Here is a 25,271-nt window from a genome sequence, read left to right on the forward strand (position 1 = left end):
TGCAGAGTGTTAGCACAGGGATTAAGCATCCCCAAAATCCTACTTATGCCTTCGTATTAGTGCATAAATAAGATTTTAGCCTCTAATAGCCCCTTTCTACCTCTGCACAGAGCTGTATTGTATATGCTGACCATGATAAGACCAGAGAAGAAAATTTAGTTGTGGCAGCAGCGGTTAAGTTTAACCAGGGGACTGAATTTTGATGAAGTGCGGATTAAAAGTACAATACCCATAGCTGCAGTGTCCTGACATCAGCACATTTCATAAAAGATGCCAGAATCTCACAATAAGCCAAGAACCTTCTCTGTGCATGAGGAATGTGGCTGTGGAGCTGTGCCAACCAATCCTCTTCACTTTGCTGCTTGCAACCATGAAGTAAAACACACCAAGTCTTTGTGACTCTGCCTGTCAGGTCAAGGCACCAGATCCTACCTGCCTCATAGCCAGAATACTCCTGCTCTGAGCATGCCTGGGGCAGAATTAAACCAAGCTGTGGTGCTCTGGGCTCTCAGGCACTGCAGGATCCCAAAATTCTGCTGTGTTTGGGAGCTAAACCTCACAAATCTGTGAGAGCCAACAGCTGGATAACCTTTCCTTTGCTTCTCCAGGAGCTGCTGTCTCTCTCCAAGATGTCCATCTCTTGCCTGAATTAAACTGATGTCTGTCTTTTTTTTCTTTATTTTTTTCTGTAAATTGGCAATCATAGATTAAGGGTTTGAGCAACCCTGGATTTGTTTCAGGAAGATTTCATTAACAAATCAGTTAGCTGTATTTAATCTCATTCCCACACATTTTTCATTATGAGTTCTTATTTATTAATTTTCCTATTCTTTTAAAATGTGTTGTTATGCCCTCAGAAGGAAGAGCTGGCAAAGACAAAAATACAAAGAACTGGCAAGGGCAAGGGAAAAAGGCAGTGACAGAGCAGACATATGAGGCCAGTCTCCAATTATTTATTTCTTACCTAGAGGTGGGATGCATGTTGGTGGGTGGCTCATTTTGCAGGTGGTGAGCGAGTGTGGTGATCAGGATGAGGAACAACACAGAACTATGACTCAGACAGACACAGCATTACAGAAATTGTCTGGATCCAGTTGATCCACCTACATCTTCTCCACCTACTTCTGAGCCTTTTGGTACTGTACAAGCAATACCTGAGTTCTGCTGCTGTGATCTTGGGAGTTTGGACAAGACTCGCTGTCAACACTAAACCAGTCAGTGAAGAGGTTTTATTTGAAATCAATGTCTCTACTCAAAATTATAAAGAGGGAATGTAAAATTATCAGGGCAGAAGTTGTGTTTTTGCTAAATGATGTGTGACCTTTTACTGGCCCCAGATTGAGTATTCAAAGGATCATGGATATTGTATCCAGGGTCCATCAGGGGCAAAGTTGGCATGGACAAATCTGCTGAGAAACAGGAAAACTGTGAAATGGATGGCCCTTACCTGCTGTGTCTGCTGCGGACCATCAGCACCAGGGAATTGGGACCAGATCTCACAGAGGCAAATGGGACTGATCCATTCAGATGAACTCTTTATTATTAACCTTGATTTCTTATAAAAAGGCTAGACTTCAGTGTGCTCATTTGGTTTTCTCATTCTCTAGCCTCTGTGTTGGCTATGATGGGTTACACAGGGTTCATTGACTGAGGGTTTAGGAGAACTAGTGCCACCATATCAATGCCTTGTTGTGATCAAATGAGGGTTTTTGCTAAGTCACAGAATCACAATATCGTTTGGATTGGAAGGGACCTTAAGATCATCTTGTTCCACCCCCTGCCATGGGCAGGGACACCTTCCACTATTCCAGGGTGTTCCAAAGCCCTGTCCAACGTGGCCTTGGACTCTTCAGGGATGGGGCAACCACAGCTTTTCTGGGCACCCTGTGCTAGGCTCTCATCACCCTCACAGGGAAGAATTAATTTATTTCTTAAATCTGAACCCCGTGAGTCCCCACAAGATGAGCACAATCATATATGTGTATGTAAAACTGCTTCTAAAGGTGATGCAGGGGAGGCAATGTGAATCCCAGATCTGTTTTTCTCTTCTCGTGGAATTCCTTGTCACTGACAGTTGCTCACAGTTTCTTCAGAAAGATGACAAAGCTTTGAGTTTCTTGTTTGATACTGGAGCTGTTCAGAGAGATAAAATACAGTAGAGGAGTGAAAATGAGGAATATGTTTTTATGTCCATTGTAAGCATCTTTTAGAGATGATCAAAGTAATCATTGTGCTGGAGCACATTGGGACCGTGTGTATGCCCATCTCCCTTCTCCAGGAGTGATGTGGAGGATGCTGGTGGATTTGGGAGGTGAGCACCTGTACCTGCCCAGAGCACACAGCATAGCCAGGTGAGGAACCTGTCTCCAGCCATGGCCAAAGCAGATGTGAAGGAACACGTATGGATGTGTGACTGTCAGCTGCCTGATGCTCAAAGATATCCTGAGCTAAAGATGGTACTCAGCCTTTAATAACCCCCTAGATGATTTTTGACCTAGAACTTAACTGATTATTTTTTTCACTGTAATTTTGAAAAATTATTAATATCCACAGTATTCTGTGTCAAAGAATTCTGTAGCTAAACCCCACCTTGGCTAGAAAGTTTCTTACCTTTTTTTGAAGCTGTAGTGCTGGCAACTTCCAGGTGCCTGGGGAGCAGCACTGAACACCTCCACTTAACCTTCCTCAGGACCCCGAGGTTGCACAGAAGTCTCCTGGGTCTTCGCAGGTGTCTCTTTCTGTACATAAAGAGTCTGGACTGTTTCTTTGTTTCATGCTGGATAGCTCTGATCACATTTGCTTCCTCACCCCGAATCTCCTTTCTTTGACAGCACAGGACATGAGGTGGGTCAAGGGCAGATGCTGGTGCAGGGAATTTATTTTTTTCATATTTCTGTCTCAGACTGTTTATGTTTGGCGCAAAGAATATTTGAATATTCAGCATCTCTTCAACATCTTGTGTAATTTTGACTGTCTTGAACAGTAGTGATGTGTGAGGACTTTGCTGGTGGGCAATATTTCCCTTGTTCAGTAAACAGCTGAAAGAAAGTAAACCAGTAAGCCAGCTGGAAGAAGAAATATTAACCAATATCAGCTCAGTCTGTTTTGAAGTTGATGCTAGACATGTACATGCATATCCTTCAATCACTGGTCCTTGCTAAATGAGCAAACTGACAATGCTGCAGAGCATCTGAACAATTATATTTGTACCACTTAGAGACTGTGACAAATCCATTATGTGAATGGAAAAGCGGAAAATGTTAAAAATAGCTTAATAAAATTGCAACAATCCATTTAAAACTGCACAGGGGAAATGCAGAACTGTGAAAAGCACTGAGCATCCACCATAAAATAAAAGAAATTTTTATTTGCTAGAACAGACACCAGGCAGCTCCTTGGCTGGTATAAATAGATGGATTTAGTTACAACTGTCTGTTAAATTAGCTGAGGATCTGACCATATAGCTTTGTTTGATCTTTAAGCATTTCTGCTTCCTGCCAAGCCTTAGGTAATCAGTGATTTACTGTCCCTAGATGCACAGGAGACTTGAGCACTTCACGTAGAGTAATTTGGAGACAAGGGCTCTGCAGATTTTCATTCATCTTCACTTGCAAATAGTTAATGTTCTCCCTTTACAGTGAATTTCCCCCCATTTCTCCTAGCATAGAGAAAACATGACACTACGGTATTATTCCAATAGCTGCTAATTGTTTTTTGTGTCAAATTTGTGGCACATTAGTAATTCTTCCCTGATTTCTGAAGTATGCAGTAGTCTTAGGATAATAAAGCATTTCTGTAAGTCTGTAATGAAGTCATCAATCAGGAACAGCACACTAACGCTTTACTATGCACCTTAGAGATTGCTTCCTGTTGCTGTTTTGAAGGGATAAAAGCAAATCCAATATGCATCTCATGCAAGGGTCTAAAGCAGTTGCTGGTGTCACATGGGCTCAATCCTCTTCTGAGTTATGCAGATCAAATCCCCAGGATTTGTTTGACCTGGGAGCTTGGCACGTGTGCCAGCTTCATCACACAAACCTTACCCTGGCACCGTGGTTCTGGACAGGTTTGGAGCAGGCTCCACCAAATGAGTGGTGTTTCTCTGAAATGAGGGGAATTTACTTGATACTCACAAGGGCATAGAGTGATAGGACAAGGGGAAACAACGGTAAGCTGAAGGAGGGCAGTGCTAGACTGGATATTAGGAATAAATTCTTTACTAGAAGGGTGGGGAGGCCCTGGCACAGGCTGCCCCTGGCTCCCTGGGAGTGTCCAAGGCCAGATTGGATGGGTCTCAGAGCAACCTGGGATAAGGAAAGATCTCTGCCCATGGCAGGGGGTGGAACTGGATGGATTTTAAGGTCCCTTAACCATTCTGCTTCTATGTTTACTTGAGGCTTATAAAGTATAGAGCTCATCTCTGGTAGAAGATGACCAGATATAGAATAAATATCCTGACATTTGTAAAAAGTAGACATTAGGAGAAGGAAATTAATAAATGAATTTGCAAGGCCATGTCTGCTTAACTGGAATTGTGCTGATTAGCCCCAAACAATGTTGGAGGAGACAGGCCATGTGTGTTCACAGCAACATTTTATCTTGGATTGAAGACACAAATGGTTGTTCTCAGAGTGTTTGTTTTTCCAAGCTACTGACAAACAGGATGTGTATTGATGCCATTTGGCCTGTCACACTGTATTTATTCATTTCTATAAAGGAAGTAACAAAAATGTTCCCTCTTCAAATTAGCTTAGCATTTTCAGGCTCCAATGGGATATCTGTAGCTGTGTTCTGCTGTGTTTTTCTATACTGTGGCACTGGACTGCACTTAATGGTAATACAAGAAAATAGTTCCTGAGCTGTGGCCCCAAGCTGAATCCACCACCTCCTTAACACTTACTAGAAAACACGAAAATACACTGGAGTTTGCAGCAGGCAAGCAGGTCACTTGTTATCAGCCATGAGCCACCTTTACACGAGCATGGCAGAGCTCTGTGCCACTGATAGCCCAGGGGAGCCACTGGAGAAGCCAAAATGGAGCTGGGTGTGGGCATACAGTGGGTCCTTGCAGAAAGGACTCTTCAGGTTCCTGCATGCACTATTCCTTGGTACAGGTTGGTTTCTTCCACACTGAGGAGTTCCCAGCATTACTCCTCCCTGGTGAGAGAAGCAATACTTTATTCCCACATCTATCATAGAATCACAGAATGGTTTGGGTTGGCAGTAACCTTAAAGCCCATCTCATTCCACTCCCTGCCTTGAATGCTGTGTCCAGTTCTGGGCCCCTCGATTTAGGAAGGATGTTGAGATGCTGCAGCGTGTCCAGATAAGGGCAACAAGGCTGGTGAAAGGTCTGGAACACAAGTCCTGTGAGGAGCATTTGAGGGAGCTGGGATTGTTTACCCTGGAGAAGAGGAGGCTCAGGGGAGACCTCATGACCCTCTACAACTCCCTGACAGGAGGGTGAAGCCAGGTGGGGATCAGTCTCCCAAGCAATCAACAAGAGGACAAGAGGACACAGCCTTAAGCTGCACTAGAGGAAGTTTAGGCTTAACATAAGGAAAAGATTCTTCACAGAAAGAGTGGCATTGGAATGGGCTGCCCAGGAAGGTGATGGAGTCACTGTTCCTGGAGATGTTTAAGAAAAGACTGGATGTACCACTCAGTGAATGGTGTGGTTGACAAGGTGGTGTTAGGTCATAGGTTGGACTCGGTCATCTCAAAGGTCTTTCCAACCTAGGTAGGTGATTCTGTGAGTGAAGCCTATAGCTGGCAGAGGAGGAAAAGTCAGGGAACAGAGTGAAACCACTTCCCTGGGGCAATAGCACACCACTGATCCAGCAGTCTGGGGAATGGGAACAGCTCTGACAACCCAACAAATCATTTCATGTCACTTCTGAGGGTCACATTTTTTTTTTCAGGAATTTAATCGCTGAGTTTTTAGCTGTCACACCTGTGCATAGGTGATCTGACTAAACAGAAGCTGAGGCTGAGAGCTACTATTCTCCTTTTAAAGAGTTACAGAACAAGCAACAGGGTCTCCCTGAGGCTCTGAGCAGGCAAACCCGAGTCACTGTGTGGGGCTGAGGGGCTGATGCTCAGTTGAGCCAGCCTCAGCTCCTGAGGCTCAGGGAAGAAGGGAGTGGCAGCAGGGTCAGCCAGGAGAGGAGAAAGGGGATCAGCTTGCTGCTGCTGGAGGGCTGGAAAGCTGCCATCGCAGGGCTGGTACTTGGGAACATGTCCCTGCTTGTGGCCAGGCAAGCCCTGCAGCTGCCCAGGCAGTTTTGCTGGGAACTGTCACTTCAGCAGTCTTGTGCCCTTGGCATGCCTGGAGCCAGCTCTAATAACAAGGATTAAAAGAATGGCAATGCCTTAGGGCAGCTTAGTGAAATCCAACAGTTAAACAATCCCTAAGCAAAAGCAGCAAGTGTCTGACTGGGGCTGCATGGCTTCCCCTGATGCTGAAGGTGAAACCAGAGGCCTTAAAAATTATGAAAGCACTCACCTGCAGCCTGAGAGGTGAGTGATGTTCTAGGGGGTCACATCACAGGGCTGCCTCTTGTGTTCCAGGACATGTGGAGCAAAACCACTATTGTCGGGTTGTACATTCCCTTACAAACCAAATCTGAATGCTACCATGAGGTGAGTGGAATTCAGGTGCTGCTGCTTAATTTGCTTCTGTGAGTGCCTGTAAGGAAAGATTTGACTTGCAACACACTTGTGTTCAATTTGAATTGTGTAACAGCAGCTGCAGGGGTAGTGGCTTAGAGAAAAAACTACTTCTCTGGCTTTGGTATTCCTCTGGTTTCACTGGATTTGACTGGAGGAGCTATAGTTCTTGTTGACTTTAATTAGATTGATTAATATCTGGCATTACTAGAAATATTAAACTAACTCGTAAGCTGTAGCTTTTTCAAAAATACTGGAGTGCTGCTATAATGTGACCAAGCATTTGCTTTTTGAATGTGGTTTAGCTGTAGAGATGGAAATAACAGTCCCTTATACCTGCAATATTCCTATGGCCTCCCTGCCAGATAAGCTCACAGGAAAGAGTGCTGTGGCCAGCAGCACACTGAGCTGTGTCACCATTACATGTAGGCATCATCCTGCCACATTTGACGTTTCAAGAAAAGGCCTTTAATGGTCCTATCGTATGTCCACAGAAAACAAGAGGAGGAACAACTGGCTTTTTTTGATCCACTGTCAGTGTCAGCAAATCAAGGATCTCAGCAAACACTGCTGAGACCCAGACTCACCTTGGTAGTGCTGCCAGGGCAGTAAATGGCAGGGGGTGACATGGCCAGGATGTGAAAAGCACAAAATGACACACGCAGTGTGTGCAAGGTACCTGGGTTTCATCAAGTAACCTGTGCATGTTGGTGTGTGCCACCCAGCTCCGGATAGGATGATGGATCTGGGAACCATCCAGTGGGTTTAGCTGCAGTTCCCAGTGAAAACAAACACAACTTCGCATGTATGCGAGAGATTCTGCTCCTGGAATATAACCGCATGAAGAGCAGTAGCCTGTGTTTGGAAGACCAGACCCATGAGAGCCAGACTGGGGTACCTGAAGGTACCTGAGGCTCTGCAGGCTGTGAGCACCAGCCTGGCTGCATCGGGGACTGACGGCAGGCAGCAGAGGAGGACAGGCAGCGGGCAGGGCAGGGGGCAGGGCAGGGCAGGGAGGGACAGTGGGGCCGAGCGCTGGCCCATCCCGGCCTGGCCGCTCGTGGGACGCCGCGCGGGGTGGGGAAGGGCCGGGCCGGGTCGAACCCGGGGCTATCAGGGTACGGCGCTATCCCGTGCCCGAAACCTCGCTGCGCCAGCCCCGAGTGGCCCCTCCTCTCGCCCCGCTGCCCCTCCTTCCCCGCCCCGCCTCGGGTGTCGCGCGGGGCCGCGGGCGGGCGCCCGGCGGGGCTCCCCGGGGCGGGCCGTGGCTAGACGTGCTGCTTCCCCGGCCCGGCCCCTCGGACACGCGTGCGGGCGCGGCGCACCTGCCGGGCGGCTCGCCTCGGCTCGCCTCGGCTCGGCCCGGCGGCGCTCAGCGGAGCCATGTCCTCAGCCGCCGCGTCCGGGCTGGACGCGCCGCGCACCTCCGCGCTAGGGCGGGACAGCGGCAGCCCCCGCGGATACACAGGTACGAGCGTGGTCTCGCATTGTTCCTCGCACAAGTTCCCTCCTGCGTCGTATCGGAGGGAAGGGAGTATGCCGGCGTGGTAGCGCCAGAGCCCGGTCAGGGTGCAGGATCCCTCCCGCGCAGGGTTGCGGGGTGACCGGGGGAGGATGCAGTACCCCGGCCAGAGGAGGTGTATGTGCCCCGGGAAAGGGGCGCAGGAGAGCCCCGCCCGGGCTGCGTTACCTTCTCACCCAGTTCCGGACCCCCGCGCCGGGCAGGGGCCCCTCCCGTCCCCGTCCGTGCCGCCTCCGGCCGGTCCCTGCACCGCGGAGCGCAGAGGGGACAGTGCTCCACACCCCGCAGTTCTCGGGCTCTCCGGGTGTCCCGGAGCCGTCCCGGAGCCGTCCCGGAGCCACCCCGGGCACGGGGGGTGTCCCGGCGGGTCCCTGAGACCCTGGGACAGTTCTGCCGGGGCTGCACTAGGGGTGCCGAGCGGGGCCAGCCCTGGACTGCGGCGCGGTCGGAGGCGCCGAGCTCCCTCAGGGCTGCACACAGCAGCCCCACTCCAGAGCCGTCCGAGCGGCTCGCCCGGGGGCTTCTGGAGCCCTGGCCAGCGTGATTGCTCCCAGAGAGGAGGCGCTGCGATGAATGATAGAAGTTTGGTTTTCAGTCGCCGCGGGCACGCAGGACGAGTGCATGCGGGCAGAGGGGAGTGTCTGTCAAGGATGGAAGGTGCTGGTTCTCAGAGACATCGCTCCTGGGCACATGTCATCGGGCTGGGAAGGAAATGAAGATATGAAATATGGTAATACATTGAGGGGTAGAATGAGAAACCAATCAAAACTTTTCCTTCTTATCTTCCCTTGAGTTTTGTTACTCAATTAGATTGCATAGACCATAACATACTTTCAAAACCTCTTTGGCTTAAGCAGGTTCAATAATTTGCAGGTAATGCGAGGTGACAAAGGGTCTGAACTGGTGGGACATATCCACTGCACAGGGCTGTGGTGTTGGTGAGTGTCTGGGCCTGGAGGGAGCAGAGTCATGGTCTGGACCTGCTGGCCCAGCCAGCCGGAGATGCTTGCTCCCAGCCATAGCCACCTTCTGGAGTCTGGGAGCAAGGTGAGATGGAAGAAATCTGGAGCTTGGTGCAGCTGTGGTGACCTGCTGCTTGCCAGGATTTCTTCCTCTGTTCTTCAGATCACAGGGCAGATGGACTTTTCCCTGGCTTTAGTGCAAGCAGGGCTGAGTGGTCCTGAAATCCAGGGACCTCCTTCTCAAGTGCAGCCCATCCTGTCATATCCTTGCGATTTATTTGGCTTGTGAAGTTCTAACAAACTTCATTAATGATCTGATTTTGTTGTGCCTATAGAAATTGGCAAATGTGTTTGGACTACTAGCAAAGCAATGCTTTAAATTGTATCTTCTGAATGAGCTTGACTGTTTAATTTGAATTTAATAGAGCAGTTAATTGGAAAATGCGAAACAAGTTCTGGGGAAGCTGCTTAGAGAATTAACTCAAACCCAAGTGTAGACCCTGTTGCTCTAGCCTGATAGTGTTGCTAATTATTGACTTTTTTCTTTTTAAAAATTATGTATATTTGGCTGCTTTTATATGTTGAGTCAAAGTCTTGTGGAGCTGGGTTTGTCCACGCTAAAAGGAGTTTTTGGGAGTGGCATGTCCTGTGTTACACTCAGCCTTTCTGATTCTGTATAGATTAATTTTACCCTGTGTAGATCTGTGGCAAAACAGCTTGAAATGCCAATCTGCCAAAAAATATTTGGTGTTCAAATTAGAAATCTAGCCTCAGTTAACCCCTTGGATATCTATAGACCTGGCTCCTCTCAGCCATGTCTCCAACCAGAACAACAAAGACCATTTTTTCCAAGCCAGCTACACCAAAAGTGTGGAGCAGGGGTTCTCAGTAAGGTGCTAAACTGGAATACGTTTAGTCAGGGCTTGGCTATGCTGCACGGAGCTGCTGCATTGGCTGTAGGACCAGCAGTGATGCTTGTGCCCACGGGCTTTGCCAGACCTTAGCTGGGTGTCTGCTCTTCATGCTCTTCATGCTCTTCATGCTCTTCATGCTCTTCACCCTCTCTGCTACTTAATGGGGCTTTGCCATGGTGCAATTCCACCTTCATGAGCATCCGCTTGGAAGTATGAACGTATTGAGTCAGGTGGATGTACTGCTGGCAGCCCTAAGCAGTTTAGATAGCTAAAATGATGGCTACTTTTATAATTTTAAATTAAACTCTTGTTCATTTAAATGTGACTGTGTTATTTATACATCAATGTTTGCTGTCAGTTGTTATACAGTATGTATGCAGTATCTTTCATGACGTCGTGTAATCCTTTTTGATGCCAAGTGCCCCCTTACATTATTTCAGACCATGAGCAATAGGGTGGTAATTAAGATTTGCGCAGATAAACTCCCTCACATGTTCCTTTTGAGAGGATGAAAAAAAGATGTGGCAGGATTTCCATTTGAATTAATGCATGAATGAGAGAGAAATTAAAGGAAGTTCCTTAGTACAGCCCTGATGCCTGTAGTACTTGAGGGTCTTAGAGCTTCCTGAGACACAGCTGTGAGATTCAAACACCCTGTGCTTTTCCTGGTCTTTTGAAGGACTGACAGGAGCAGGGAGAACGATCCCACCCTGTATTTGGGGAGGGTCAGCAGTGTGCTTCCCTGAGGAGCTGTGGGAGCCTGGCTTACCTCGAGAGAAGGCCAGCAAATGTGCAGGGCAGGAGCATGGGATGGGAAGAGCATAGCGAATGTCTGGAGCTGAGAAAAAGCCTCCTGTACTGTGCTGTTGTGCTGTCACAGCGGCATTTACAGTGGTACTGACGTGCTGCGGTGGTGTTCTGTGGACACTCATCGACCAGCGCTTGCCCGGCTCGGTAAATTCTCCGGAAAAGCCTCTGAGATTCTGAAAGGCTTGTGTCAGGTGTCCTGAGCGCTGTACTGCCCTATGGGGATCGCCAGGGAGCAGGGTGCTGTTGTCAGCCCGTGCCACTGAGGTACTGGTGCCTCTGAAGCTGCCCAGATTATGCTGGGAGAAACAGGAAAAAGAGGAAGGAGCACAAAGGCATATCAGTATTTTTAGTCCTTATGTTGCTGAAGTGAGAGGCTCTGGCCCTCTGGTTATCCAGGGTGGTACCTTTTTTTTTGCTGTGCTTCCTCTAACTCCTCAATACCCTCCTGTGGCTCTTTCAGACCAGGCAGCACATACTTCTGTCAACATAGAAATGCATCGACAAGTACATCAGTGCAGCCATAGACAGAGGGACAATAAATGCAGAAACACTCATTATGACAGGTTATAAATTGGTAGGTCTCACTGCTGGGCTGTTGTCTGTAATTGTGGTTCTGCCTTATCCTCCCTCCACCTTCCAGACCAAGGAAGGGGAGAGAGGTTTGGTGAGGTGGTAAGTGCTGCAGGCTTCAGTGAATGCTCCATTCAGACCTAGTTGTGGAAGGAATTATCTAGCAGACACCACTGAAAGAAAGGGATGGGGTCTCTGGCTTAGAACAGATAAAAGTTGCAGTTTGCTGAAGGATAGGAGAGACAGCACGTATTGGCTCAGTTGTAGCCTGAATGTTGGTGGCCATGGTGGGATGCTGGTATCAGGTTGGATGTAGCTTAGGTGTGGCTTAAGTTGTCTGGTCTTCTGTTGTGAACAACTTCATTTTTCTGAGATGAGTTTCCCTGGCAGTGCAGAAACTGAAATTATGTTACTAAGAACTTATAGTTGCTCTTTTAGGACAGAAAAAACTAAGTTGTTCTTCAAAGCCAGGAGCACTGCTGCTCTGCAGAACGAATGCAAGCAATTTTATCACCTTGTGCCTGCGATCCTCAGATGTGGTTCAGTTTTTAGGCAGAAGAGAACATGGATCCCAGATTTCCATTTCCACGGGGCAGAAGGTGATACAATTTGGAATATATGGGCTTGTAATTTCTCCAGGGTTGTTTCTCCTTTCTTGTTCTCCCGTGAGTTCAAAGTCAAAGCCTGTATTAAACAATGTAAAAGAAGTGACAGTTGCAGAATGTCAGCTAATTGGCTTTATCTCCTGTACTGCAAGGTGTTAATCTGGGTGGTTAGGCATTTGCACCAGGCATTGATACTGCTTTGAGGGAAGGATTTTTGTGCCATTAAAGCTCTAGAACAGTACAAAATAGAGAAAGAAGTTTGTTTGGTTTTTTTTTTTTTTTTAACTGGGTTTTCTGAGTCCTCCACAGTGCAAGATTGTTCCCTGTTGTATTCTCCAATGCTTCATCCTACCTACTCTGAAATTACCTAGGATAGAGAGACAGAATATAAGTAGACTTCTGAATTTCAGCTAATGAATGAGATGAGCTGAATGCTTTGGATCCAAAACACTGAAATCTAAAAAATCACAAGTCAGTCTTAAACACAGAAGCACCCCCAATGACAGTGGTTAACCCAGCATTTTCTGGATGGTGTGGTGTGGTATATTTTAAAGGGCAAAACCACTGCCAGTTTTGCTGTTCCCACTGTGGCAGAGTGAGGAGATCCTTGGACCTTTCCTCTGGAAAAGCAGAACATCTCCAGGCATCTCTGCAATTCTACAGTGAAGAGATTTGTAACTAGGCTGGAATTGGCACGATTTTGCTTATTAATCATGATTGCCACTGACTTTTTATGTGCACTGTAGAGTCTTGCCTTCAATATTGTGATGGGGAAAAGCTAACACATAGGACAATTGTTAGTTTTCATTTAGGCATTTTATTGACATACTGTCTTTGAAATGCAGCTGCAGATGAGCAAGTGTGTTTTTCTAAAGAACAGTTTTGACTGACTGAGTGATCAGGATTGGCAGAGGGGTGATTTTGCAGTCTCCGTGGAACGTCTGCCTCTCATTTGGTTGTCAGATGACAGAGAGAAATGCAGAAGTTGCAGAATGAGCAACTGCTCCCCAAAATAAATCAATTCCTGTGGGTTGAGCTGGTGGCTGGGTTACAAACGAGCCTTTGCAGCAGAGCAGAGCCCCTGTGGCCCAGCAGCATCCTTAGGGGAAGTCTGTAGCTGCTGGGGCGGTCGGCACTTGGAGCCTCAGCCCAAATTGGAGTGGTGGTGGCTGGTAGAAGCAACATTGAGGAAAGGGATGGGTTAACTGTTTGCCTTTCCTCCAACAGACCTGGGAGAGATGATTCCATTATTATTTCTGGGATGAAATAAAGCCAGTCAAAATGCTGCTTATGTATTCTAGACTCCTAAGCAGAGTAGCTTTGATTTGGAATGGATTTTAGGAGAGGTGAAAATACGGACAGAAGTTGAGTAGGGTAATGGAGTGGTGTACAAAATTCCCTGAGTGTATGTGTGGGCTGGGAACAGTGTGTGGGAGGATGGCGTGGCCTGTGGGAGCTCAGAGAGGTGCAAAGGGCAAGTTTTGGGGTTGGATTTTTCTTGTTCAGAAGAGCAGAAATTTGTGCTGTTGTGTAAAAGCAGAATTTGTTGTGTAAAATCAGGAAGGTTTCTGCTTACAACCACAGTTATTTCCAAGACCTTTGCTAGCTGATTGGGTCAAAAGAGGCATCTGGACTGGACACAGAGGTTCTGCTTTGCTCTAGGAAGTGGTGCCCCACAAAATTGGGGGCAGTTTTGCACAGGCAAGAGAGCTCTGGTGTTTGGCCCATTATTGTTAATACTTGCAGAAATTTAGATTAAGACTAAGGTTTTCATTCCTTTTAATCTGTTTTGGCCCAGAAGCTGAATTCTCAGGTGCAGCCCTGAGCCCTAGCCACGAGCAAAGGAAGGGCAAGAACATGGGGACACATCTGCTCTGCTCTCCCGAGCTGCTTGTCATTCTGTGCACAACTCACCTGCAATCATTGACTTTTTAAACGGGAAAAAGCAAACACAATGCACTGGTTCCCTGTCCTTATACTGGCATTCCTGTCAATCTTCATGCCATCTTGCACCAATTCCTGTGTGCAGGGAGGCCAAAAGCAGATGTGTTTATTGACTTGTGCTGTTAATCATTGCTGTGCCCGAGTGGTTCCTGGTAGGATACTGCCTGGCTCTCACTGAGCAGTTTGCTGGTTGCTCTGGCCAGGCTGCTGGCTGCACCTCCCTCTTCATGAAGCCCAGAATAGGAAAGCCAAACTCTGTCAGGAAAAGAACCAACCAGGAGATAAGAAAAATAAAAAGTGATAAAACTACAGAGAAGGGTTTTAAATCTGGCTGTTGGCTTCTCAGCCAGAATGACTTCTATCACCATAATAAAAGGCATTGCTAACTTTTTCAGACTGCTGTCTAAATCAATTATGCACAGAAATTCTTGCTGACAGTTGTGGATGCCAGATCACAGCTCCATGGTGTGCATTTCACAGCTAAACGCAGCAAACCAAGGACAGAAGCAGCTTCAGATTGCTCTTGGGAAAGACTTAGGGAAACTGAGGGGGCCAGGGGGAGGGAATGCAGGTAAAATGTCTGTAGCATTCAGACTGGTTTTGCTTAACAGAGTGGTTGGAAATTCCCTAGGAAAATTAAAAAACCTGTTTTCCATCATCTGTTTTAAAACAGGAAAATGGTTTCAAAGAGAAAAGGTTGAAAAGTTTCTATCTTTTCTATCTTCTTTACTAATCAGTTCTTTGTGGAGATGCAATTTCTATGTTTTAAGCATTTTGGCAAAAAATAATATATAATCATCAAGTAGCGTGCAGGTCTGGTCCACCTAAAATTTCACATTGGGGGTGGATTTTTTTAATGACTGAAGTGTTTTTTGTTCAGCACTGGACTCTTCCTCCTTGAGAATTTTTTTGGTTGAGGTAGGTGAGTGCAATGTGGCCCTAGCAGTGGGGATTTCTGACATCCATAGAGGTTGTGTGCCCGGAGTGGCAAGTGTTGTGCGTAAGCGAGAGGCCACCGACCACATAGTGCAGGCACATCTGCTCTTATCAGCCCCGTTCAGTCACTGCACAAACCAGATCAAAGAGCTGGTGCAGGCAGATAACCCAGTACCAGGCAAGGCAGATATGCAGCCGGGCTGAGCTCTGTGTCCTGCAGCACCCGGAGCAGTGGAGGAGAGTGGAACATGCTGAGGGTGGGCAGTGGGCATGCAGGGATGCTGCCCTTCCTCCAGGGATGCTGCAGAAAGCTTCCCATGGGGCAGCCCACAGCCTCTGTCCTGTCCACTTTTCTGGTGGGGCATCCTCCATCCTTCCTCAATCCATGGCTCCTAACAGACATGTACTGTCCCTGTGGAAATACCTGTGGGGTTTCTTTTGGCTTCTCCTGTGGCTGGCTTTCACACTAGTGGATCACTTTGCACCCTCTGCAGAAATGTTACAATTGTTTAATGAATGAGAGATTATTCATGACTACTGGGAAAAAATAGTGGTGAAAGTTGAAATTATAAACATACAGACTTCATTGGCCCAGTGAAGGACACCAGCAAGGATGTGCCCACCAAAATCTGTCTTAGAACAGAGGGACCTGGTGGCAGAGGGAAAGTGCACTATTGTCCTGGGATTTCCATGTTGCAGGTTCCATGGTGACCTGAGAGAATGGTGGAGCCATGGCAGAGGATGCCCAAGAAGCTGTGGCTGCCACTGGATTCCTGGAAGTGCCCAAGGCCAGCTGGATAGGGTCTGAAGTAATGTGGGTTAGTGGAAGGTGTCCCTGCCTATGGCAGGGGATGGAATGGGATGAGCTTAAAGGGTCCTTCCAGCCCAAACCATTCTGTAATTCCATGAAAGCAATGCTGCCCAAAATGTGATGGGTGTGGAAGTCTCAGCACCTGAATCCTTGCATGTTGTAAATTACATGTGCTGAAAAATCAGTTTTACCTACAAAAAAGATCACAGAATAAAATAAAATAAAGGAAGTGGGTAGGAGTGAGCCTGAGGTATCTCTTATAACAGAGGTGGGAGCAGAGAGCTTATTTGAGCACAGATGTGTAAATGGATGTGTATCTCTTCAATTACCTTTTTGCTCTCCTTAATTGCGTAGAAATTATGTATTAATGGGAGAATGAGCTTTTTTGAAAAAGTATTTTTATGAATATTTAATGGTGGCCTGTAAGAATCATCAGACATTGGGTTCCCTCTATCACACTTTAAAGAATGATTTTATCAGTAGAAGCACAGAATGTTTTATGAGGAATATTTTCATTTAGAAAGGCTGATAGGAGGCAGGTGCCAGAACCACACATTACCAAACTGCATGTCTTTTGTCAGGTAATGTCCTGTGACAGATGTGTTCCTTAGGTATCTGCCAGTTTACCCTGTGCTGTTGTCCAGATGTTCCTTTATTGTGACTGACCCAGAGGAACAGTCCTGTCGCTGCTGTTCAGTTCTTGCAGGTCACCATCAGAATGTGGAGTGTGAAGCTGCTGTAGCAGTGGTGGCCAAGCCTGGCCCTGCTTCTGAGGTGGTCCTTGCAGTGATGGGTGTGCAGAGGATTGTGTTTTGGTGCTCATGGTTTGTGCCACAACTGAACCTCCAAAGCTTTCTCGAGGGAGTAGCTTCATAGAACCATACCTGTGTGTTGGAAAGCAGACAAGTCTGTAAGAGCTTTCCGGCATCTCCACAGCAGCTTCCCGGGGACTGCAGGAGCACAGCTGGGGACCTTGCTTAATCTCTGCAGCTTCCATAGCCTGGGGCTCATCCTGCTCTTTTACTGTAGGTCTAGTGTCATGTTTAATACTAATTTCTTTAAAATCCATGCCAGCACCTGGATTTCCTTGTGGGAGGATCGATCTTGGACATTTGTTGGTTTAAAAGCCCAGCCCTGGCAGCACTCGAGGCCAACTCTGCAAGAAAGCAAAGGCATGGTGGTGAAGAGACCAGTGCCAGGGCTGGTTTCACTCTATACACGATGCTTTGCTACATCTGCTTTATTTCATGTTTCACTTCTAGCTGCTTTTCTTTTGCTTTATGACACAGCTCTTCTCAGAGCACTTCTGTAAGATTGCTGTGGATGCTTAATATCCTTGTGATTTTCAAGGACAATTTCTGAGGTGTAAGTCTGTAGGAAAAAAGACTTGCAGCAATAATATCAGTGTGTTTATTTTCTACAGATGTCTTGGTTTGAAAGACAGGTGTTTGTTATGAAAGGAGGAGAGTCTCTCTTGATATGGACAATGTAAACCCTCTTTCTTCAAATCATTGTAATTTTGAAAATAAGGGACTCTCAGGCAAAGATATGGGAATAAGAATAACAGTTCTTTACTAGGAAAAGTTTAAATAAAAATACAGTAATAAAAAAAACCCAAAAAACAAACACCCTCGCCCCAAACAAACAAATAAACCGAAAAACAAAACCAAAATCCCCAAATACTGACCATCAGAATCCAACCTGACATCCCGTCAGTCAGGGTGTTGCTAACCCGTTAAATGGTGGTTGCAGTCCTCCTGGAGTGCCAGATGGGGTTCTGTTGAAGCACTGGTCCTGTAGAAGGCTGCAGTTTTCCTCCAAAATCCAGTGCAAAAAAGCTGCTCTGATGTTCCAAATCTCAGATTTTATCTAGGTAGGAAATGCTTGGCTCCTCTCCATCCATCAGAATGGGATGATGTGATTTTATCAGTCATGCACTGGGACTCAGTGGCTCATTGACAGAAGACACCTCCCTGGAGGAAGGATGGGTTCTGGAGAAGATGAAGAACACTGTCCCACCTGGTTTCAACAGATGATGATAGAATACATACTTTTGGTTATATCCTGCTTTGCAAGCCAAGACAACAGGGTTGATAGAGCCTAGTGTTCCCTTGCTTTCTGGCATCTAGTTATTCCAGCATGTTTTAGTGATATTAAATCGCCAGCAATAAGCAATGCAAAGGGGCGACCTTTATGTGTCTGGGAATAATGAGGTGAAGGCGCAGATCGCTCTCTTTCTGCACAGACACCACGTGGCACCCTTGTTAACATGCTTCCAGGTAATTATTTCTGTAGTTTAGATCATTTTGGTGGATATTTATGCAATGTATTTGATTTTTAGTCACTGTTTTGCTGTGGAAAGAGCACAGGAAATGTTTACCAGGCGGGCATGCCTGCTTTGCTCTCTCGTTTCTTTTTTATCAGCAAAACATAAACCCACAGCTTGCAGACAGTGAAACCATATGGTTCCTACTTTTGATGAATCAATTTTGCAATACAGATAATCCCAGCTTCCATGAGAAGAAATATTTTGGATTATTTTAATTCTTGCATTACTCTCTATTTTTCACTGCCTGGAAATTATGCATGTGTTTATTTCTGAACCCAGAGGTTGGGGTGAACTAAGAGTTTATGGAGGACACTGCGCTTTAGTGTCTGTCTTTACTTTGAGGACAATTATTTGCCATATGCAATGACCTGTTTGTTGTAGCCAGTGCCATTCTGCACTGCCAGACAGCAGCATCAGATTCAGAGATTTTCTGAACACTGGATAGCCTCTCAGTGTGAGGCCAAGCTGAGAATTGCATTTGTATAAATCAGCTCCTGCTCTACATAAAACTGCAGAAATAGCTGCAGAAACCGGAATCATAGAATTGTAGAATCACAGGAGCTTTTGGGTTGGAAGGAACCGTAAACCCATCCGGTGCCAGCCGTGCCATGGGCAGGGACACCTTCTACTGTCCCAGACTGCCCCAAGCCCCAGTGCCCAACCTGGCCTTGGACACTGACAGGGATGCAGGGGCAGCCACAGCTGCTCTGGGCACCCTGTGCCAGCCCTGCCCGCCCTCACACCCAGGAATTTCTTCCTAATATCCCATCTAAACCTACCCTGCTTCAGCAATTGGCTGTGTCCTGTCCCTCCAGCCCTTGTCCAAAGTACCTCTGCAGCTCTCTTGTAGTCTGTTTAGGCCCTGGAAGGGGCTCTAAGGTCTCTCTAGAGCCTTCTCCAGGCTGAATAATGCCAGTGCTTCCATCCTGTCTTCAGAGCAGAGGGCCTACAGCTCTCTAATTAGGGGATTTATTCCATTTTTCAGTTTTTTGTTTTTACACTTCTGGGTGCCAATGGTTATGCAAACCAAGACCTGAATATGACGTTTTCTAGATATTTATAAAATAGAAATCAAAATGTAAGTCTGGTCAGCACAAATGTTTGTGCTTTACCAGGTGGCAGTGCAGCCTCAGATACCAGTCTCAGTTGAAAACAAAAATAAAATAATTATATTAATAAAAACAATAATAAAATTCTTGATTGTAGTAGATGTAGTCTGATAAACATGCCTGAAGAGTATTCAAAAGAGAAGTCTGTATGGAGTATCTGCTTATATAAGGATGGAAGCTTATTTAAACATGATTCTTTGGAGATGTAAGGGTAAAGTTAACCCAGCAAAAAAATGAATGCCATGGCTAACTGTGAAAACATTACAGATTCAATAGTGAAGGACACTAGAGCATGCGGGAAAGTTTTCCAAATGCATTTTTGGAAGACAATGGATGATTAAAATTAGGGCAAATTTTATGCAGAGAAGCTAAATTTCAGCTAGGATGAAATTAAAAAAAATCGTTCTGGCAAAACTTCATCTGGGCATTTAAATAAAGGCATTTGTGAAAAGCAAAAAGCAGTGACACATTTAAGTTTTTTGCGTTAGTGAGAAGAAATGACATTGAGAAGCTCCTGAAAGAACAGCATTTCTCCTCTGCACAAGTGCAGGTACATGAAGTTGTTGATGCACTTTCAACTCAGGTACAGAAGGTTTTGGAGGTGTAGATCTCATTGAGAGGCACCTCTGTGGGTCTGGCCCCAATTACATTCAAATGGGAATGATCATCTGGGTGTGATCTGTGATGCTGTTGCAGCCCAGGGCAAAGCCTGAAAATACAGTAATTTCACAACTACAAGGCGCACCCTTTTGACTAAAATTTTCCCTCGAACCCGGAAGTGCGCCTTGTAGTCCGGTGCGCCTTATCTGATGTACAAAGTTGCGAAATTTGCCAAATCGGAAGTGTGAGCTGTGAGCCGTGTGGGGGGGAGCCAGAAGTGCCACGGCAGCCAGCTGGAGGCGGGCCCAGGCTCCGCCCCTGCCGGGTCAAGGCAGTCCAGGGAGCCCATGGCTGCCGGGTGAAGGGGCCCATGCTTGCCTGCTGTGGTATGATCTAGGGGCTTAACAACAATTAGTGACATGAGGGGAGTTTTAGCATTAAAATAGATTTGCTGACAACATGTGGTTCTGTCGGGATGTTCTCATGGAGACTGTAATTTCTTTTTGCCTGTAGATGTGGAAAATATATTTTCCTCTTTTAATATTTTTGTGTGTGTCATCATAATGCTTGCAGCACTATGCCTCTGAGTTTCTAGATTCTGTCAATGTACATGTACCAATCCAGAAAAAGTATTTGTTACCTTTGAAGTTATGTAGACGTTATATGTTGTCTTAATGACCTGACTTTGAAAGTTTTGTTTGAAATGACTGTGAATAAGGAATGTTGTGATAATAAAACTTAGTGTATGAAGTTAGTGGCTAAAATTAGGTGGCCAAAGGCAGAACAGCTCCACAGCTCAAAGAGCAGCTGTATAAACAACAAAGTAGTAGAAAGGCCGAAAGAACAAAAATTTATTAAAAATTAATGATTTACTGTAAAGCAGAGTTTGGCACTTGGAAAGGGAGGTAAGTTATATGTGTATGTCTTTCTATGCTCCTCCCTGTGGTTTTGACCCCCTTGGCCCCTTTCAGCCAAGCCAACAGAGGTGCAGTGCTTGTAAAGAAGTTTAGGTCAGATCATGCCAAGATGCCACCAAGGAGGCTGAACTGCATCAGCCCAGTGGATCCTGGAAATTTGCATGGGGGAAGACACGTAATGAGTACTCCCAGCCAGCCGAGTACTAAATTAATCAGAATCCAACAACACAGGGATCCATAGGGGACCGTGACACTCAAAAATGACTTTTTTTAGTGTTCAACGTGTACCAGTCTGAGCAGATAATGTCACAACAGCAGTTACTTTGTGCTGGGGGTGAGGGCAGAGGAGCTGTTGAATGGCTCTGATGGAGGGTGGCCGTGGGCTGGTGCCTGGCAGAGCAGCCAGTATCAGCCACCACGAGGTCTGGTATTTGTTTTGAACATTAACTGTGACTGATTTACAGCCTGGTGTCAATAAAACACGTCCGTGGACCTTCACGTGGACCGTCACTATTGGCAGTGGCCCTGTATTGTGTCTGTGTTTGCTCTGCAGGGCAGTGCAGCCACCTCTTCCCGCCCCAACTCGGCTCTCTCCAGGTCCTTCATGGCAACGGCACCGAAGTGGGAACCGTGGTCACATTCCAGTGCTCCGCTGAGCACCAACTGCAGGGACCAAGCATTGTCGCCTGCGTTTGGAAAGGGAACAGCACGCAGTGGACAGCTGAAGTGCCCTCCTGCAAGCGTAAGGTTCTTCCCAAGCCATGCTTCTCACTCTGGGATGCAGTGTGTTCGTTTTGTCCTGCCTATCCTGCAACGTTAGGATTCGTTGTAGATACCTGTGCAGAGACAAATTCAATTTTTTTCAAGGTTGCCCCTCTGATGGTAATACCACTGCATATATGTTCTGACATGCCATTGTCACGACACAGAAAAGACTTTGTTGGATTCATCCCTGATCTCATGTCACTGGTAGCACCTGGAATAACTGTGGTTCTAGCTAAAAGCGATATGCTTCTTTAGAGAATGTCTGGGTGTCTCAGTTTAGAGACAAGTTTAGGAGAAAAACACTCTGGAATGAGTGTTTCCTCTAAAAAAACAGGGTTCCAGCAGTCCCTTTCCACCAATACGAAATGAATGCTAGTGGATAAAAGTGGAAAAAACCCCTAACCATTTATTGGCAAATAGACTGCCCACATGGCACAGGAGAAATGGTAAATAAATCCTAGATATTGGACTGTCAGAACTTAACACACACCCCAGGGGCTGCAGAAATATAATGCTCTGTATGGAGCTCAGCTGAACCACTTGTGATGCTGGTTATTGTGACACTGGGAGAACTAGATGAGTTTTGAAGAAGAACATGCTTAGTGCTCCAAGTGAGTTGGCAGAGATCTGAGTTAGCTGTGCCACGCCACATTCCCACTCCTCCTTTTGTTTGAATCACTCACTTCCAGCATCAGATCCCTGCAAGCACTTAGCCCTGCAGGTCACTTCTTCCATACTGCATCCTTCCCCAAACAGAGGAAGATCTGTTGTTTGATGCCTGCCAAGGAGGTTGTAATTACATGGAACTGTCCTTGTTCTAAATGTCTTCTTTAAGCCCATTCATCCCTGTTAGTATTAGTTTTTGAAGCTTCGTTCCTTGTTAATAAAGGAGTCTGCAGCTCATCTTCATTTGATCTGTCCAAAGAGTTGTGCTTTTAAGCTACTGCAGTGCTAAGGACCCTGTGTTTAATTAATTGCAGTGGTGAAATACTTGTGAACAATTCCTTAGTAACTTACAAACAGGATATTTTTACATAGTCCAGTTTGAGGCTTGCATAGGTCTAAGCTGAAGCCAAGGTACTCTGGTGTTTTGACACATACTAATGTGAAAGTCCTCACTGAGCAGAAGTGTGGAGTGGGTAGGTGTCAGCATGGTTTAATGAAAATGTAAAAGATAAATTTGTGGACTGATCTTAGAAACATTTCTGTGTTTGCTTTGCTGCAGCCATATCAAAATACGAGACTTTTGGCTTTAAGGTCGCAGTGATTGCCTCCATTGTGAGCTGTGCTGTCATTCTTCTGATGTCCATGGCTTTCTTAACTTGCTGTCTGATCAAGTGTGTGAAGAAAAGTGAGAGGAGGGGAACTCAAAGGTATGTCAAGAAGACTTTTTAATAGCAGTGTAAGAGTGTACATCTTATGGACCCCATTCTGTGATAGCAAGTGCTTCAAAGGATTTGCTGCTTGCAGCACTGCAATGATGTTAATTACTTAAAATACTTAATTTGTAGATCAGGCTGCAGGCACAGAAAGACTTGGAATTCCAGAGTGTTTAAATACCTGATGCCTGTTAATATCAGGTAACTTCAACAGGCCTGGGCAGATCTGGGTTTACCCAGGACTATGCAGAAGCTGAACACACAAGTCTTATTTTCTGGCACAGCATTTCTATCCTCAAGTTACTGAAGACTGGCAGTTTCCCCTTCTCTATTTCTTTCATGTTTTCCTTTCTTTCTTTGAACACCGATGGGAAGTGGAATCTCCCTGTGTCAGAACCATCCAAGTCCTCACCATTTGCAGAGCATCCTCAAAGCTGTCCCAGCATGGATCTGGAAGGATGGAGGATTTTGTCTTCTGCCTTGGAGCACAAATCAGTGGATTATAAGCTGGAACAGGAAGAAGTCAAATTTTCAATCCAATCCATTATAAGGTCTCAGAGCAGATAGTGTGAGCAGCAGCACATTTACCTATAGGCTAGAGCCCTTGTTGCCCACAAGAGCATCTATCTGCTGCAAAAAACTTTCCATGGGAGCTTGGTTTCCCTCTCACTTTTCTTGCTGGTTATTCCCATCGGGCCCTCCAGTGGAGTGGAGGGAGACTGGGGAAGACAGTAGTGAAGGTTTCTGTGCTGAGCTGTGGTTTATCTGAAGCTGCATGGGAAGCAGCTGAAGGGGGAACTTCTGTCATTTGAAATCCAAATGTAGCCAAAATAGAGATTTTCTGTTCCTCTTGAAAGATTTTTTGTGTCAAAAAATGAAAGTCTTTAGTGTCAGTCATAATACTAGGTTTTTAATGGTAGCATGAAATAAGTTGCTTTGAAATACAAGGTTAATTGACATTTTTGGAACTGCCGCTTTTTTTTTTTTTTGAGAAGACTATTCATATCAGAGTCCTTGTTTTTCATTTATTTTAAATGAAGTTTTGTAAAAGCTAGCCATTCCCATTATTGTGATGATGTGATGTTTTTCTCTTACAAAAGAAAAGCCCTTCACACTGGACATCATGACCTGATTCTTTCATCAGGCTGTAAAATTATTCCTTTTGCTGAGACCTTCTCAGTTCCCTGCTGCCCCTGTGCACCTTTCCCCGTCTTTTGAAGGAGCTACTCCGTCCCACTGGCAGCAGAGCTCAGCTCAAAGGAGAAACCTGGGGCAATGCAAGCATTGTGTGTCTTATCCCTTCTGTCAGAAAGAGTTGAAGTCATATACAAACTGTCCATGTCACGGGAGAAAAAGTAACATAACCCTGTGTGAAACCTGTCAGGTGCAGTGACACCATCTCTATTGCTGATGGAAGTGAAAAAGTGGATCGACTTATGGATGCACAAAGCATTAATCTGACAAAAAGCTTCAGGCTTGGCAACTTAATACAAAATGAGAACTCTTGGGGGAAAAATTGTGAAATGTCTCTTAGACTATATCTGAAAGATGAGGTAGTCTGTACCTATGAAACAGAGAGGATGTCTTCACCTTGCCTGTAGTTCTGATGTCTGCCTGTCTACTTCTTTTGGCTCTTAGTTGGTTACCTGAGAGATCACCTCTGCCTGCAGATCTGCCTTGCACGGTGTCTAATGATCTTTGAAGTGCCATCTTGTGTTTAATAGAGTCATAGAATCATTAGGATTGGAAAAGACCCTTTAGTTGAACTGTCAACACAGCACTATCACCATGTTCACAACTAAACTACCACATCCACGTTTTGAAGAGAAAAGGGACAAAGGCTGCTGAAAGTCTTCCCACCATTCAGTCTCCTCGCAGATCTTGTCCCACTGAGGGAGGGTGTCTGCTGTTTTCTTTGGAAAGAGCAGGATTGCATCCCAAGAAGACAGAAATGGCACCAAAATCTGCGTTGCCAGTTCTCGCAGTTTGATCGTGTCCCATCAGCCAGTGAGAGTGTCTGTGATTCTGTGAGCCTTAGATTCCTTTTAAAAACAAGAAAAGAAATTGCGCATTTTGTTTCTTGCCTCAGAGTTGCAGAGAGCAGCATAAAAACAGCCCTGAGCATTTCCAAAGAGGATTCTGATAGTGAGGGAATATGCCTTGCACTTAACAAAGCCAGCATTGTCTGTCCCCTCATTTTTAAGTCAATATCTTTTCAACCTGCCTGATGATTTTGGAAACTAAGAAAAACAGTGATGCAAAAGGTAACAGAAAATAATTTTTTTTTTCCTGAAATAATTTATCCCATAAGATGGAGATGAAGTCTTTTCACACACAACAGGATGTGGTCTGATGTTACTGATGAAGGTCCATGAGAACACTGGCACATCATCCCACCTTATATGACTTTTCTTAATACATGTTGTCTA

General features: G+C 45.8%; 1 protein-coding gene across 2 annotated transcripts in view; it reads left to right on the plus strand.

Annotated features, from left to right (window-relative positions):
- Window positions 1-8,036: 8,036 nt before the first annotated feature.
- The window catches only part of CARD19 (caspase recruitment domain family member 19), a 46,661-nt gene continuing 29,426 nt past the window's right edge, over window positions 8,037-25,271 (plus strand). Inside the window, exons 1-3 of one of the 2 annotated variants that reach the window (XM_033071538.1) lie at window positions 8,688-8,921; window positions 21,252-21,440; window positions 22,689-22,836. In XM_033071538.1, the coding sequence (XP_032927429.1) occupies window positions 8,765-8,921; window positions 21,252-21,440; window positions 22,689-22,836 (494 nt within the window). In that variant the 5' untranslated portion in view covers window positions 8,688-8,764. Of the gene's footprint in view, window positions 8,138-8,687; window positions 8,922-21,251; window positions 21,441-22,688; window positions 22,837-25,271 lie in introns of those variants that run through there. The other variant, XM_033071539.2, reaches the window with a different exon arrangement.

Source organism: Catharus ustulatus, chromosome 13 (genome assembly GCF_009819885.2).
Source record: "Catharus ustulatus isolate bCatUst1 chromosome 13, bCatUst1.pri.v2, whole genome shotgun sequence".
NCBI lineage: Eukaryota > Metazoa > Chordata > Aves > Passeriformes > Turdidae > Catharus > Catharus ustulatus.